Raw genomic sequence first — 14534 nt, 5'->3', positions numbered from 1 at the left:
ATTTGCATAGTCTAATATTTTCTATTTTCTAAAGAATCTAAGTGGTGTGAAATTTTAACACACCTACTAAGAATCAAAGACCAACATTTACATTTTTAAATAAATTGAGAAAGAGAAAAAATAATTATTAATTAAAGTAGTACTTCTAAAATAGAAAATTTGTTTTTTTTGTTTTTGTTTTTCATCCTATAGATAATTTTATTTGAGGGCATTGATTATTAAAAAAATTGAACTTTATTTATTAAGATTATATAATGGCAAATTAAACACATCAGTTATTCAATATTTTATATTATTATTATTATTATTATTATTATTATTAGTTATTAACTAAAATAATGACAATTAAACCTATGAGGCCCTGAACATAAAACTCTAACACAACAAAACAGCCGCTTCCGTCTCTGCCATTTTGGGAGCAACACTCAACTGCCGCCGGGAGTTTATTCATCGGTCAGAGACAGCAGCGAGCATACCATTCAGGTTTTACTTTTTACTTTTTACTTTTAATATTCCGATATTCCTTTCCCTCTCATTGTGTGTTCACGAAACCCTTTTTTTTTATCGCGCGATTTGTTAGTGAATCAAAACTAGTTGCCTCTAAGAATTTTAAGCTCTCCCTTAGGATATTGCTCGTTTGTAGCAATTAGGTTTTAGACATGTTCAAATTGAGAGTTTAATCGTGGGTGTAATCTTTAGACATGTTCAAATTGAGAGTTAAATAGGGGTTGCACGTTAAGAATTTTGCGATTTCGGCTATTACGGATAATTGCGAATCATTCACAGTATTGCAAAAGTTTTATTAAAATCATTTGTACTATCATATAATATATAATCCTGGTTGAGAGATGAGAGATGAGAGAAGAACCGACCTAGAGAATGAAGTAAAGTAGTGTTTAGATATATTCTGGAAATGCATGTTTTATCCATTTGAGGTGATTTTTTTTTTCCATAACAATGGCATTTCATCCCAGTCATTCATTTCACGCGATTTTTTTCACGTTTGAAGATGGGAAAACGGTAACAGCCCCACCCTAAAATGACCTAATAATTTAGTTGATGTTTTTAATTTTGATACATCTATTGTATTAAGTAAGTATATATGTCATGTATATATTATTTTTAATTTAGTAACATAAATAGGTCTAGGAATCCTAATTGTTATTGTTGTAATTGTAAACTTTGCAGCCTAGCCACTAGCCAGAGAGAGGGAGGAGAGAAAAAGAGAGAAGAATCATGAGGCCTATACTGATGAAAGGCCATGAGAGGCCATTGACGTTCCTCAAGTACAACAGGGATGGTGATCTCCTTTTTTCTTGCGCCAAAGATCACAACCCCACCGTGTGGTTTGCTGACAATGGAGAACGTTTGGGCACTTATCGAGGCCATAATGGTGCCGTTTGGTGCTGTGATGTATCCAGTAAGTTCTTCCTCTTCGATTTTGATTTGTGTTTGACTTCAAGTGTAAATAATATTGCTATGTGATAGAATTTGATAAGATTGAAAATTAGTTTGGGAATTCCTCTGCAATTTCATCCAAGTGAATCTTTACACTGTGTTTGGTATATATACAAGTTGATAAACAAAGATGATCCTAACTAACTGTGCCACGTTGGCATATCATAACTAACTCAGCGACACATTGAACACGTATGCCAATACAAGCAAAGCTCAACCAGACTTTGCCATTGTCATAACTCTATTATTATGCAGTATAATGTAAGTTGAATTGATGGTTGCAGGAGATTCTGGCCGACTCATTACAGGCAGTGCAGACCAGACGGCAAAGCTATGGGATGTGCAAAGTGGTCAGCAGTTGTTCACCTTCAATTTTGATTCCCCTGCAAGATCTGTTGACTTCAGTGTCGGTGATAAGCTTGCAGTTATTACCACTGATCCGTTTATGGAACTGACTTCAGCAATCCATGTCAAACGCATTGCTAAAGATCCCAAAGACCGTAAGAAACCTCTTTCTTGATCTCTTTGTAAATTTACTCACCGCCAATGCAAATACAGTCAAATAGCGCTATAGAATAGCAGGTTTTGATGAATCTGCTACAAAAACTGCGACAGTCCTTGTTTCCCTATTAGGGCAATCTGATTATAGGAGCATCTATTCCAGTTTCTACTAGCAGATATAGCAGAAAAAATAGAACTTTGGGGTTTATAAAAATAATAAAATCGAACAGTCTGCATGTGAGCCAAACATGACTTATTTTTAAAAATAGAAAAACTGAAGTGTCAGTGATTATTTATCTTATGTTCACTGTAATACGCACCCCTTTTAATGTGTAATTGTAAGCTATGCATTGCTTCCATTCCCTTTTTTATTTGTATGCAGCATGCCTTTTTTTTTATGTATAAATGACTTATTTCAATCCGCTATTGGCAACACTGCACCAATGCTAATGCCAATGCTTGTTTGTATTATTCAGAGACTGGCGAATCTCTGCTTGTCATTAAGGGCCCTCAGGGAAGAATCAATAGAGCCATTTGGGGACCCCTCAACAGAACCATCATCAGTGCCGGAGAAGATTCCGTCGTTCGTATTTGGGATTCTGAGGTCTTCTTTCTTCTTTCCTATATTTATTTATTTTGCAAACGTTCACTATCACCAATTCACCACCAACGGCAATTGCTTCATTCTGTTTCACTTGCTATCTTCCAGACTGGAAAACTACTTAAGGAGTCTGACAAGGAATCTGGACACAAAAAGACAATAACTTCACTTGCCAAATCTGCTGATGGTTCACACTTCCTAACCGGCTCCCTTGATAAGTCTTCTAAGGTATCATCATCATCATTTTAATTCATTCTTTATCTTCTGTAACATACCATGATGATATTATTTCAGTTCACCTAACTAGTTTCTTTTCTGTTTTGCAATATTAATGGATATCTTCTGGCTATTACCTAGCTTTGGGATGCAAGAACACTGTCTCTAGTCAAGACATATGTGACAGAACGACCTGTCAATGCTGTTGCAATGTCGCCTCTTCTTAATCATGTATGTATTTGTGTATCGTTACTTGTTTATTTAATTTGTATCATGTCATGATATCCATAGTAATCATTTTGCTAATCTATGCAAGTAATGATGTTTCACCTTTATTTGATTAATTAGTTAATGTCCTCCTACATAAAGGGGTTCTTTCGTTTTAGGAAGCTGGTTAAAAATTTGCCTGATACCACCACAATCCCTTTCTTTCTTGGTGTGAATTTATTCTTCATAATTTACAAATTATTTTTTGCATATCATAGTTGATTAGTAGTTCATGAAAGAAATGCAACTCTAAATAGTTCCTTCCCGATAGTTCTGCATGGAAGTCTTATATAACTTAGTTTTATTCTTTATTTATTTGGGATGTATATTATTCCAAGTATTGTATGGTTTTCAGTATACCTTACTCTCTGTTTTTTGTAGGTGGTGCTTGGAGGTGGTCAGGATGCATCAGCTGTTACAACTACTGATCATCGTGCTGGAAAATTCGAAGCCAAGTTCTTTGATAAGGTAGATTTGGTTGTTCCTTCCATTACCATTATGTATTCTCTAAGGCTTTTATTTTTCATATTTGTTAGTTGTTTTTGTTTAGATTCTTCAAGAAGAAATTGGGGGTGTGAAAGGGCATTTTGGACCGATTAATGCACTGGCCTTTAACCCTGATGGAAGAAGGTACGTCCTTGGTTTTTCACCTACACCTCTTGTTCTGTTGCACCGTGGCACATTTTTACTGTTGGAAATCTCATAGAATCAACTGATAAAAGAGAGAGATGATCTAATTGAATGAGAACAATTAGGGGAATAAGGGTACAAAATATGTGTATGAACATTTCCGTAATTACCCGTTACACCCTTCAAACCGTAGGTCTCCTATCAAAATCTTCCATTCACTGAGGATTTGGAGAAATGGTCTGCCATAATTATGTTAAACCTTTAACATGTATAACTATAATTTATATGCACCCTATAGTCACATGATAATTGTTTGAAATTTAAGGTTTTGCATATTTACTGTGTATGATTGTTGAATATGTATGGTATAATTATAGGTTGCAGTATATTGACACATTAATTGTGATTAAATTATGGTTTCAAATCATGTTACAAACTATAGTACTCCATTTGATTTATGAGATGTTATATTATACAGAGTCTTGCATAGAATTTAGCCGTTGAACTGTTCTGTTATTAATTATTGGTCTTTTTGTTCTGTAGTTTTTCAAGTGGAGGTGAAGATGGATATGTACGTGTGCACCACTTTGACCAAGAGTATTATAATATCAAAATTTAGTGTTGGAGAGTTTCTGGTTTGATAAGATATCAAGCGTGGTTCCTAGAAGTTAGCGTTCAATTTCTTTTGACATAAATTTTTTGTGACTCTGTTGTGTACTAAAGCTGTTACTGGTAATCCTATTGCAATAACATTATGAATGAATTTTGGTTGGAGTTGAACTATTGCAATAACATTATTAATTCTTACATTCATAGCACGTCACTTGATTTGGGATAAGTTTAGGTGTTTGGCGTATCTCTTTGGTGTTAAAGCTCATCGCCTTTTAAATGACAGTGGATATCATTAGTAAAGATTATGTGCAATATGTGGAGCTGTTAAATAACGGGTTACAACACTAGCATAACCAAATTTGAAGAAATTGTTATTTTTTTTAATATGCAATTTACTATAAAGTATTGTCAAATAGTCAGCAATTTTTAGACCGAAACTGTATTAAACATGATACATGATGATGCACAGGTTCAATAAGGACTGGTTCATACATGACAAGATCAAACATGTCCCAAGACATCAAATACTAATATAATAATGCGTTTGTTCTTCACAATCAGCAATTATGTTGACAAAGTGTCTAATACATGAAATTGAATCTACTCAAGACCACATATGAGTATTTCACACACCAATGAAACTACTCAAGACAGTAAAAAGACAAGTTTTAGTAAGCTTTATTGTAAAAACAACCATAATCACCGGAGAACCCATAAAAATTAAGATAACACATGACACTTTGACATATTATAAAATAAGATATTTGTCCATCTGATGAGTAACTTTTTTTGGGTACAAAATAGCGTCAAAAGGCTTAGATGAATAATCTTTTTTAACGTCATGGATAGATGTTTCTATTTTTTTTTATATGAATGTATTTAATTGTATTTTTTATGTTTCAAGATAAATTCGTAGCATTAATAAATTATATAATTAAAAAAATAATAATAAATGCCACTAATCATTTGAAAAAAACTTATATTTAGCAACATTTTTTCTCTGAGTAGTTATAATTATAGTCAAATGAAATAATAATTAAACCTCCTGACCTACCAAATGAGAGTTTGAAACACTGAATTAGGTTTCTATGCAATTACAACTCTGTAACTGTGCACAATGACACTGTATCGAGCGTTTGATTAAAATCAAATAATTTAAATTTTAAGATCAAGATTTTTATTTATAAAAAATAAAAAATTTATCTTACATTTTAGATCATCTAATCTTAATTAGCCGATGAAATTAGCACCGCCCAAATAATTAATCATTATCTGTCTTCATTGCCTCTTTGAACCTCTATCATTCCCAATTTTGAGATATTGCAACAACCTTCACTTCTATAAGTAACCCACACCTTTCTAACGATCATCTTCTACCTCACCTAACACTTCTGTTGCATCACTTCGTCTTCCACATGGAGGTTGCTCATTCACTACTTGTGTCTCACGACAAAATTGAGGTAGGCACGACCTCTTGTTTCTTTTTTTAATTAAATTGTTAGTCGCTATTTTGTTATTAGTGGAGAAGTTAAATTGATAATCTTATTTTAATTTCCTATGTCCCTCCTCAAAACACCAATCTCTTTTATTGGTTATAACTCCTAATGTCGTGAGAGTGATTAGAATAAGGTGTAGTATGTCGGTCTACGAGGAAGTCAGTTATGTTAGTAATTTCACCATTTAAATTTATTGAAATCTAAAACTTAAAAAATATATAAATAGAATACATGAGTTTTAGTGATGAGATTACCAACATAATTCTTTTATGTTATATGAGAGTTTAAATCTATCCATAAAATTTTTCGTTGGAAAATACTATATTCGCGGTTTCCTTGATAAAATAATAATTTATAGTTTATTTTTCAATAGAAATAATAATTTGATTTAATTACAGTTTTGATATTTCTATTTTAGTTGAATTACGAAAATAGTCATCTCATTTTATTTTTTCTCAGTTTTAGTTTCCCAAACAGAATTTTTGGTCTAAAACTTGATAAAGTGTCATTTTGTGCACTTATTTAAACCGCATCATGCTTCAAGATCTCGTGATGCAACAATTACATGAAGTTTACGATAATAAATGGTATGATATGGCTTAAAAAAAACATTTTATCAAGTTTTTTGATCAAAATTATGTTTTGAGGACCAAAACTATAGATAAATAAAATAGATGACTACTTTCTTGATTCAACTAAAATAGAGAGACTAAAATTAAAATTAAGCCTAATAATTTTTATACATTTTCTTAATTGATTTGTGTAATTTTTTTTTTAATATGAAAATATGTTTTTCTTTTAATTGCATATTTGTTACTTTTGTGTTCTAAAATAATACAGCTGAAGCACAACACGACACTTTTCAATATGTTTAGGTTAGTTATCCATAATATCAAAATTGAGTTAATTGGTTTTATAAAAAAAACTCAATTAATTGATATTTCCTCGTCTCTAATTATAAATATCTATTGTATATTTAATCTACGTAGTTAATTTCTAAACTATTTCTTTTTATTAAATGAATAATTCTAACAACATACTCTTTAGTACATAATTTTCAACATATTCTATTTATTGATTAAAATTTATATAGATCTCACAAAATTCATATAAGACCTACTTGATTTAGTGAGATCGTGTAAATTTTAACCAATTAAAATAAGGGATAGAGAGTGTGTTGCTATTATTTCTCTTCTTTGTTAGTGATTCAGACTTTCTTTAATACAAATTTTATGTATTGAAAGGTTAAAGATTATATTGTAAAAATTAATATTAACAAGTCTGTGGGCACATATATTATCTTCTGAATAAATATGAGAAATATGAAATTTCATTTATTTATTTTGTAAGAGACATAGAATTTATTTTGTAAGAAATATGCAACTGGATTATTAGAAGTTAAACTTGGCCATTCTTGTATATAGTGTTTTATAATAATATTATATAATAGTTAAAGCTTATATATGTCGTAGTCATTCTTTTTCACCTTGGTGCTCAATTATGGCACTTGTCTTTTCCTTTCTTTTTCAATATTCTTTTTCACCAGAAATGCTCTTTGCCTCCCTACATACTCTCTTCTTAATTGTCACTGTATTTGCGGATTTTTCTCCTCTTGTCCTTCAACTATTTATAACTATATAGCTAGGGTTCTAATATTACTAAATCTCTCTCTCTCTCTCCCTCTCCCTCTCCCTCTCCCTCTCCCTCTCTCTCTCCATGGTGGTATCACACATCTTTTTCATAAATTGACAATATATTACTAAAGAGTAGATCTTGAAAAGATCAAGCCTAGCTAAGGGTAGAAAAGGTAATTATTGAAAATTACACATATTTTGTTTAGTGAAACCTAGTTTCATGTGTGGTTTTTATTGAAGTTTTTGCTTAATATATTTATTTTTGAATTGTCATAGATCATCATGCTTTTGGTTTTTGAAAATTTTGAAGTATGCAATTCAGAATTTCAGGGTGAGTAGGTATGTATGTACCTCCAATGGAAATTGTTGAAAATTGAGAAAATTTCACATGTCTAGTGTGGTAGGTGTACCTTTTTATAGCCACTTTTAGCCACACTTCCATGTGAACATAAAAAAGGAGAGAGATATTAACATGTAAGTAGAGTTTCCATAACCCTAATTTCATTTAGATATATACATAAAATTAAAGAAATTAAACTAATTAACTTCTCATATAGGATCATGTATTACTAAAAAATTATTCATGATGTCAAGAGTTATATATGTATGTTTAGGGTAAAGTTTTTGTTTTTATTTTATAAGAGAGAATATATTGATGTGAAATTAAATTTGAGTATATATTAATTACTTGTTAATTCAATTAGTTTGATATTATATAATTGAAATTAAATTTGTGAATTCAAATAATATGTTACATAAATTAATTGTGTTTTAATTTGATTTGTTGGGTGTGCAAATGAAATGAATTAAGATTATGATGGCCTCAAATTCTCCATGTGCTGCATGCAAGTTTCTAAGAAGGAAATGCAATCAAGATTGTATCTTTGCACCTTATTTTCCACCAGAAGAGCCTCATAAATTTGCAAATGTTCACAAAATATTTGGTGCAAGCAATGTGAGTAAAATATTAAATGAAGTTTTACCTCATCAAAGGGAGGATGCAGTGAATTCTCTAGCTTATGAAGCTGAAGCAAGAATTAAAGATCCAGTTTATGGTTGTGTTGGAGCAATTTCAGTGCTCCAAAGACAACTCATTAGGCTTCAAAAAGAACTTGATGCTACTAATGCTGATTTGATCCGTTTTAGTACTAATCAAGGTTCTTCTTTTTTTAATTACCCTTCTAATTGGAACAATGATTCTTAGTTAATTGTGGAGATGTCTAATGATATTTAATCTCGACTTTTTCTATGCATCAATTAGTAGTCTCCTCTATTAATTAAATTCAAGTTCACCATTTAGGGTTTTCTATTGTAAAATATTGAGTTTCGGATTAATAAATAAGTAGTCACACATTCTGTATATATATATATATAAAAGTTGTATTTTGAAATTAAAATATGTCAAATCAGCTATTAAATTTGTTGTGAATTAACTAACATTCACAAATAATGGTTAAATGATATTTTAAAAATTAACCGCTAAATCGATCACATAACTAAGTGGTTTAGTGAATAATTTAGAGACAACAACCAATTGGTCGCTAAATAACAAATTTTTACTATTTATAGTATATATGCATATTTATGAATTTATAATTGAATGTATTTTTTAGTAATGTGATATGTGTTGTTGTGATAGCCCACTGATTTCTAAATATATATATTACAATCAGTCATACTAGTGCTATATAAGATACATATTACATAAGGTTTTATGTTATAATTAATTAATTACAATTTTTTAATAATATTATACATTATTGAAGAATTATAAAAAAAAAATAGTTACTTTGAGCACTATAAAATTTTTGTCTAAATATAGACCCTTACTATTTAAAAAAATGAATTTTTATGATAATTAAAAATAAAAAAGAAATATAATATTTTATTAAAATTTGTTAAAAATAGTGAGATCACCTTTGGACTAAGTATATAGTAGACAATCCATAGTTTTGAAAATTCCAATATAGCTCCAGTAATTTTCTCAATATTGCTAATTCTAACTGTGACCCTTAAAACTCATCCCATAAATTTTAAAGTTTATGTTATTTTTCTTCACTCTCAAAATGGCAGCTTCTCATATTAAAGGAACACTAGAAGTACCTTGTTAACCTTTTTCTTATTTGTTGTTTGTGTTCTCTATAGCAAGGGGGGGTAATATAGTTGTAGAAGACAATTTGATGATTATTAAGTTAGTAGTTAAAAATTTCTAAATATATATATTACAATCAGTCATACTAGTGCTATATAAGATACATATTACATAAGGTTTTATGTTATAATTAATTAATTACAATTTTTTAATAATATTATACATTATTGAAGAATTATAAAAAAAAAATAGTTACTTTGAGCACTATAAAATTTTTGTCTAAATATAGACCCTTACTATTTAAAAAAATGAATTTTTATGATAATTAAAAATAAAAAAGAAATATAATATTTTATTAAAATTTGTTAAAAATAGTGAGATCACCTTTGGACTAAGTATATAGTAGACAATCCATAGTTTTGAAAATTCCAATATAGCTCCAGTAATTTTCTCAATATTGCTAATTCTAACTGTGACCCTTAAAACTCATCCCATAAATTTTAAAGTTTATGTTATTTTTCTTCACTCTCAAAATGGCAGCTTCTCATATTAAAGGAACACTAGAAGTACCTTGTTAACCTTTTTCTTATTTGTTGTTTGTGTTCTCTATAGCAAGGGGGGGTAATATAGTTGTAGAAGACAATTTGATGATTATTAAGTTAGTAGTTAAAAACATGAGATTGAATGAAGGAAGAAAATGTTTAGATTGCAACTAGCTAGAAGAGGAGTACCTTTTAAAAAAGTTTAGATAAAGAAAATGGTGTTTAGCAAGCAAATTGAAAACTCGAAGCATGATAGAAGTGAGATAGATTAATGATGAGTGTCGATGTTCTTTAGCTTTGACCAATTAATTCCACAATTTTGTTTTTGAGAAAACATATCTTATAATTAAATCGTTAAATAGACCCCACATACTTTAGTCCATATATGCCGACAGCCTTATTGAAGTCTAAAGTGCTATCTAAACAAAATATAATTGCTCTCCTTATATATTATCTAGTGAGAATATATATTTCAAAGTGAGAGAAGTTTTTTAATATGAGAGGATAAGATAATTAAATATTATTCATACAATATATATGAATGATCATGATTGAAATATGATTATTTAAAATTATATAATTTTTAGTTTTAATTCTAATTAATAATTATTACATGACTTGATTAATAATTAAAATTTAGTCATCTCATTTCAAAACGTTTTTCATTTATCTATATATATTCAATTGTTGGTATGCTCTCTCTATTCCTAGAGAAATGCTATGATGAGTATATGTTATTCACTTTAACACTTTTAATTTGTATGGGATAAAATTAATGTAAGTTGTACATTTTAGAAATGGATTCCACATAAAGTCACGAAACTCATATAAAATTCATTCAATGAAAGAGTAAATGTTAATTAGAGTAAAAATTAAAAAGAGAATACTCATATCACTCTTTCTATTCCAAATATATATCAAAAAAATAAATTCTAATTCAAAATATTTATTATTATTTATCAATATAACAATAATTTATGATATTAATTTGTCTTGATAAAGAAAATAAAAATAAAAATTAAATACATTATATAGGATAATATAAAAATAGTTATAGTGCATAAAATAATGATATTATGAAATTAAAAGTGTGAAATGGACATGTAAAAGAGGTGAGGGAGTATATATAGTAGCACACCAACCTTTTTAGGCATGCAGTCCAGCTTCCATGTACCGAGACTTATATATATAAAATATATTCCTATTTTTTTAGGTGAAGAATATTTCAAAATGCTCTTTCACTTAGATTATCTACCTACATCATGTTGTACTTTACACTCATTACATATATTATATATAAAGGCTATATTATTGTAGGTGGTCTACGTGTACTAACTAGTATATGAAAAATCAAAGTTGACGATTTTTTTTTTTTACGATTAATAAAATGATCAATTAGTCAGTATTGCTTTGAAAAAGAAACAAATGAAAATAGATATATCAAATATAAATAAAAGTCATGTAATTGATGGACTCAGATATATATAATTAACCTCGCCATATTTAAATATTATCATTTCAAAAATAACGTTGAATCAATATTATTGTAAAACAAGATGTCATAAAAGCTTAAACGAAAATAATTAAAGTTAATTATTGTAAAAAAGAAATCCAAATTTTTCCTTAGATAAAAAGTATGTGAACAAAATGGTGAGCCTAATTTGCAGTTTATACTAATTAATTCGCCAACATTATTTGCTTGTATAGTGTCATATATGTCATGCTGGTCAAAGGAAAAATGAAACCGTTAAGTTTTTAACTTTTTCGATGTCTTTTTCACTTTTTTACAAACAATATCCAAACAAGAATATTTTATTCGTCGGAGATGTTTCCTCGGAAGCATTTTCATTTCCTCTCTCCATTACAATTATCATTAATAATAATTAATATCAACGTTTTTAAGTTTTAATTCAATTAATAGATATTAAAATTGTTAAATTAAATTTTAATTTAATAGATATTCAGTTGTATTTGAGTTTATGATAATAATTATACTATATCTCAACTATAGATAAAAAATAATAATAATCAGTATCAACTAGTATGTGAATTTAATTTAAGTAAAAAATGAAAATTAAATTAGCATGTGATTATAAGGGTAGTTCAATCCAATGTATTAAGGCAAGTTATATAAGATGCATGCATGATGCTACTTTTTTTAATTATTAATATGTAAAATTAAGAGGAACTTCTTTAATATTTTTTGAGTTTAATTTTGATGGCACACAAATATAATTTTATCCAACTAGCTATCAATATTATGTATATATATATATATATATATATATATATTTGTAACCCAATTCAATAATTAATGAAATATATATTTTTACCTATTTGGATATTTGAGCTTCTTATTTTCAACCATGGTTAGTTCATCCACTTCAGCCAAGGTTGTTGAAAAATGTTGGCATTGGTCTAAGAGGTAAAATATCATCTCACAACTAAGATTCATAACATGAAGGCATATATGTAAAAGAAAAATAGGAACAAAGTGATGCTTTATTGTGGCAATCAATTGATTCAAGCATAATTGGAGGCAATCATGCATGCTATCAATCTTTGCTTATCAAAAGGGTTGAAATGCGACTAATATTTGGTCGTCTCATTGTTTTTGTCTTTTGATCTTATTCTTTCGAAATCTAATCATTCTTTTATTAATTTGTTACGATTTTTTCCACTAATGCTTTGGTCTATGTTTTTTCGTTTTACATAATACTTTGGTGTTTTGTTACTTTTTATGGGTGAGACTTATATCTCCCAATATAGTTTAGTCTTTTTTTTTTTCAAGAGCTTTGGTTCTTGTCTCCCTTATTTTGTTTCTATTTCTTCTATTAATATATTTTTTGAGTGCTACAATGATTAATTATTGTATACTTATACATCAATATAATTGTGATGTGATTGTGAATAGATTAAATCAATTTAACGGGTTTGGATTAAATCTTCAAATAGATTAAATTATGAGTTAAATTTTTATATCTCATAGATGTATGATTGTCTTAAACGTTTTGAAGGTCATGTTCTCATTTAAAAAATAAAATCCTAATAAAAATAATATATAGTTTTAATAATTAAATATAAATGGTAAAATAAATTTTAGTCCTTATAAAAAAATTCTAAAATTTTTAGTTTATAAATTTTTCTTTATTCACTTTTAATCGCTAATTTATTTATTTTATTTGTAAAAAATATATATTTTTAGTCACTAAAAAAAGTTCATATAAAATCAAAATTGATATTAAAAATAAACAAAATTTATTTGAGATTAAATTTAAAAATTATAATATTATAAAAGTTTAAAATATATTTGATAAAAAAAAAATCACCTTCATTTTATTATATTATAAAAAGAAAATAAAAATACTCAAGAATGAATGGTCTGTACTACTGGGCTGGCCCAACTGCATGTATGATGTATCGATACATGTGATTCCAAAACTAAAGCTTAAATTGTTTTACTCATTATTATGATTGCTTTCTTTAGATCAGTCCCTAACAAAATACATGAATCTAATTTAGTATATATTTTTCTCCTTTTGGGTTGAGAATCTACTTTTGTACTCTTTCATCATACCTCATTATTTATATGATTGTCTCGCTTTGGCTGGTTAATATTGGCGCCGCCATGGCATGATAGCATATGGGCATTAACAAACCATAACATCATATATAATTTTATAATATAAAATTACTTAGACTTATTAATTTTTTATATATTATTAATTAAATTAAAATTAAATTTTTTATATATTAATTATTTAATATCATCGTATGATCTATTATATCATTTAAAATATGTCATATTGTTAAGAAAATTCGAAGAAGAAATTAAAATTTATAATTTTTTTAATTATATTTATATAATATTGATATCTATAAGTTAAATTAATCTACCATTTATGTTAATTTAAAAAATAATTAAATCTAAAGTTGATATGACACATTTATCAATTGTAGTTTATTTTATAGATAAATAATTGTATGTTAGATACTATTTACACCCACCAAACTTTAAGTTTGTTCTACTATTCCTCAATAATAAAATTTGTTTACAAATAATTAATTCTTTTCTAAATGAAGCAACACCCACCCCAATTGATTACTACTTGATTATTACAAATATGGAAAATGCCAATACAATGTATATGTGTCCTGCATGCTTGTAAGGATTTGTTTAAACAAATATTTTGTGAGTGGATATTAATATTGAAAGGCTTATTTGAGGAAAAGCTCAAGATAAAAGATGTTATTTTAATTTTAAAAAATAGGTTATTTTTTATTTATGAATTATAAGAAGGAGCCGTCTAAAATATTAATTATATATGAAAAAGGAATAAAATAATTCATACCAATAAATGACCCCTAATGATTAGAGAAGACCAATTATTGGCAATACCAGACCTTTTGGTATATCACACTCTCTAGGATTCATACACGATGCAAATGGGATTTTAGTTTTAAGGCTAATAATTTTATGATTTA

General features: G+C 28.1%; 2 protein-coding genes across 6 annotated transcripts; both read left to right on the top strand.

Annotated features, from left to right (window-relative positions):
* Positions 1-344: 344 nt before the first annotated feature.
* On the top strand, positions 345-4447 carry LOC101509459 (eukaryotic translation initiation factor 3 subunit I-like). Its single transcript, XM_004489161.4, has 9 exons — positions 345-483; positions 1189-1420; positions 1743-1958; positions 2436-2563; positions 2669-2788; positions 2918-3007; positions 3425-3511; positions 3594-3673; positions 4217-4447. The coding sequence occupies exons 2-9, from the start codon at positions 1237-1239 to the stop codon at positions 4290-4292; spliced, it is 981 nt and encodes a 326-aa protein (XP_004489218.1). The 5' UTR covers positions 345-483; positions 1189-1236; the 3' UTR covers positions 4293-4447.
* Positions 4448-5589: 1142 nt separating this feature from the next.
* Positions 5590-8777, top strand: LOC101508089 (LOB domain-containing protein 25). 5 transcript variants are annotated; one of them, XM_012712583.3, is made up of 3 exons: positions 7263-7588; positions 7692-7746; positions 8227-8777. In XM_012712583.3, the coding sequence occupies exon 3, from the start codon at positions 8230-8232 to the stop codon at positions 8617-8619; it is 390 nt and encodes a 129-aa protein (XP_012568037.1). In that variant the 5' UTR covers positions 7263-7588; positions 7692-7746; positions 8227-8229; the 3' UTR covers positions 8620-8777. The 5 variants fall into 5 exon arrangements, with proteins under 5 accessions (XP_012568038.1, XP_012568037.1, XP_004489217.1 ...); XM_004489160.4 differs by having other exon boundaries at positions 7692-7754; XM_004489156.4 differs by having other exon boundaries at positions 7692-7889.
* Positions 8778-14534: the final 5757 nt, after the last annotated feature.

The sequence above is a fragment of the Cicer arietinum genome, chromosome 2 (genome assembly GCF_000331145.2).
Source record: "Cicer arietinum cultivar CDC Frontier isolate Library 1 chromosome 2, Cicar.CDCFrontier_v2.0, whole genome shotgun sequence".
In the NCBI taxonomy this organism is placed as follows: Eukaryota; Viridiplantae; Streptophyta; class Magnoliopsida; order Fabales; family Fabaceae; genus Cicer; species Cicer arietinum.
This window is presented reverse-complemented; position numbering and strand designations above follow the sequence as displayed.

What these genes read in the sequence shown, in the direction of transcription:
- LOC101509459 (XM_004489161.4), top strand. Translation starts at nt 1,237, where the DNA reads ATGAGGCCTATACTGATGAAAGGCCATGAGAGGCCATTGACGTTCCTC. An exon ending in TTCGTATTTGGGATTCTGAG is followed by an intron (nt 2,564 to 2,668) that starts GTCTTCTTTCTT and finishes GCTATCTTCCAG; the next exon opens with ACTGGAAAACTACTTAAGGA. An exon ending in TTTAACCCTGATGGAAGAAG is followed by an intron (nt 3,674 to 4,216) that starts GTACGTCCTTGG and finishes TTTGTTCTGTAG; the next exon opens with TTTTTCAAGTGGAGGTGAAG.
- LOC101508089 (XM_012712584.3), top strand. Translation starts at nt 5,701, where the DNA reads ATGGAGGTTGCTCATTCACTACTTGTGTCTCACGACAAAATTGAG. An exon ending in TGTCTCACGACAAAATTGAG is followed by an intron (nt 5,746 to 8,226) that starts GTAGGCACGACC and finishes AAATGAATTAAG; the next exon opens with ATTATGATGGCCTCAAATTC.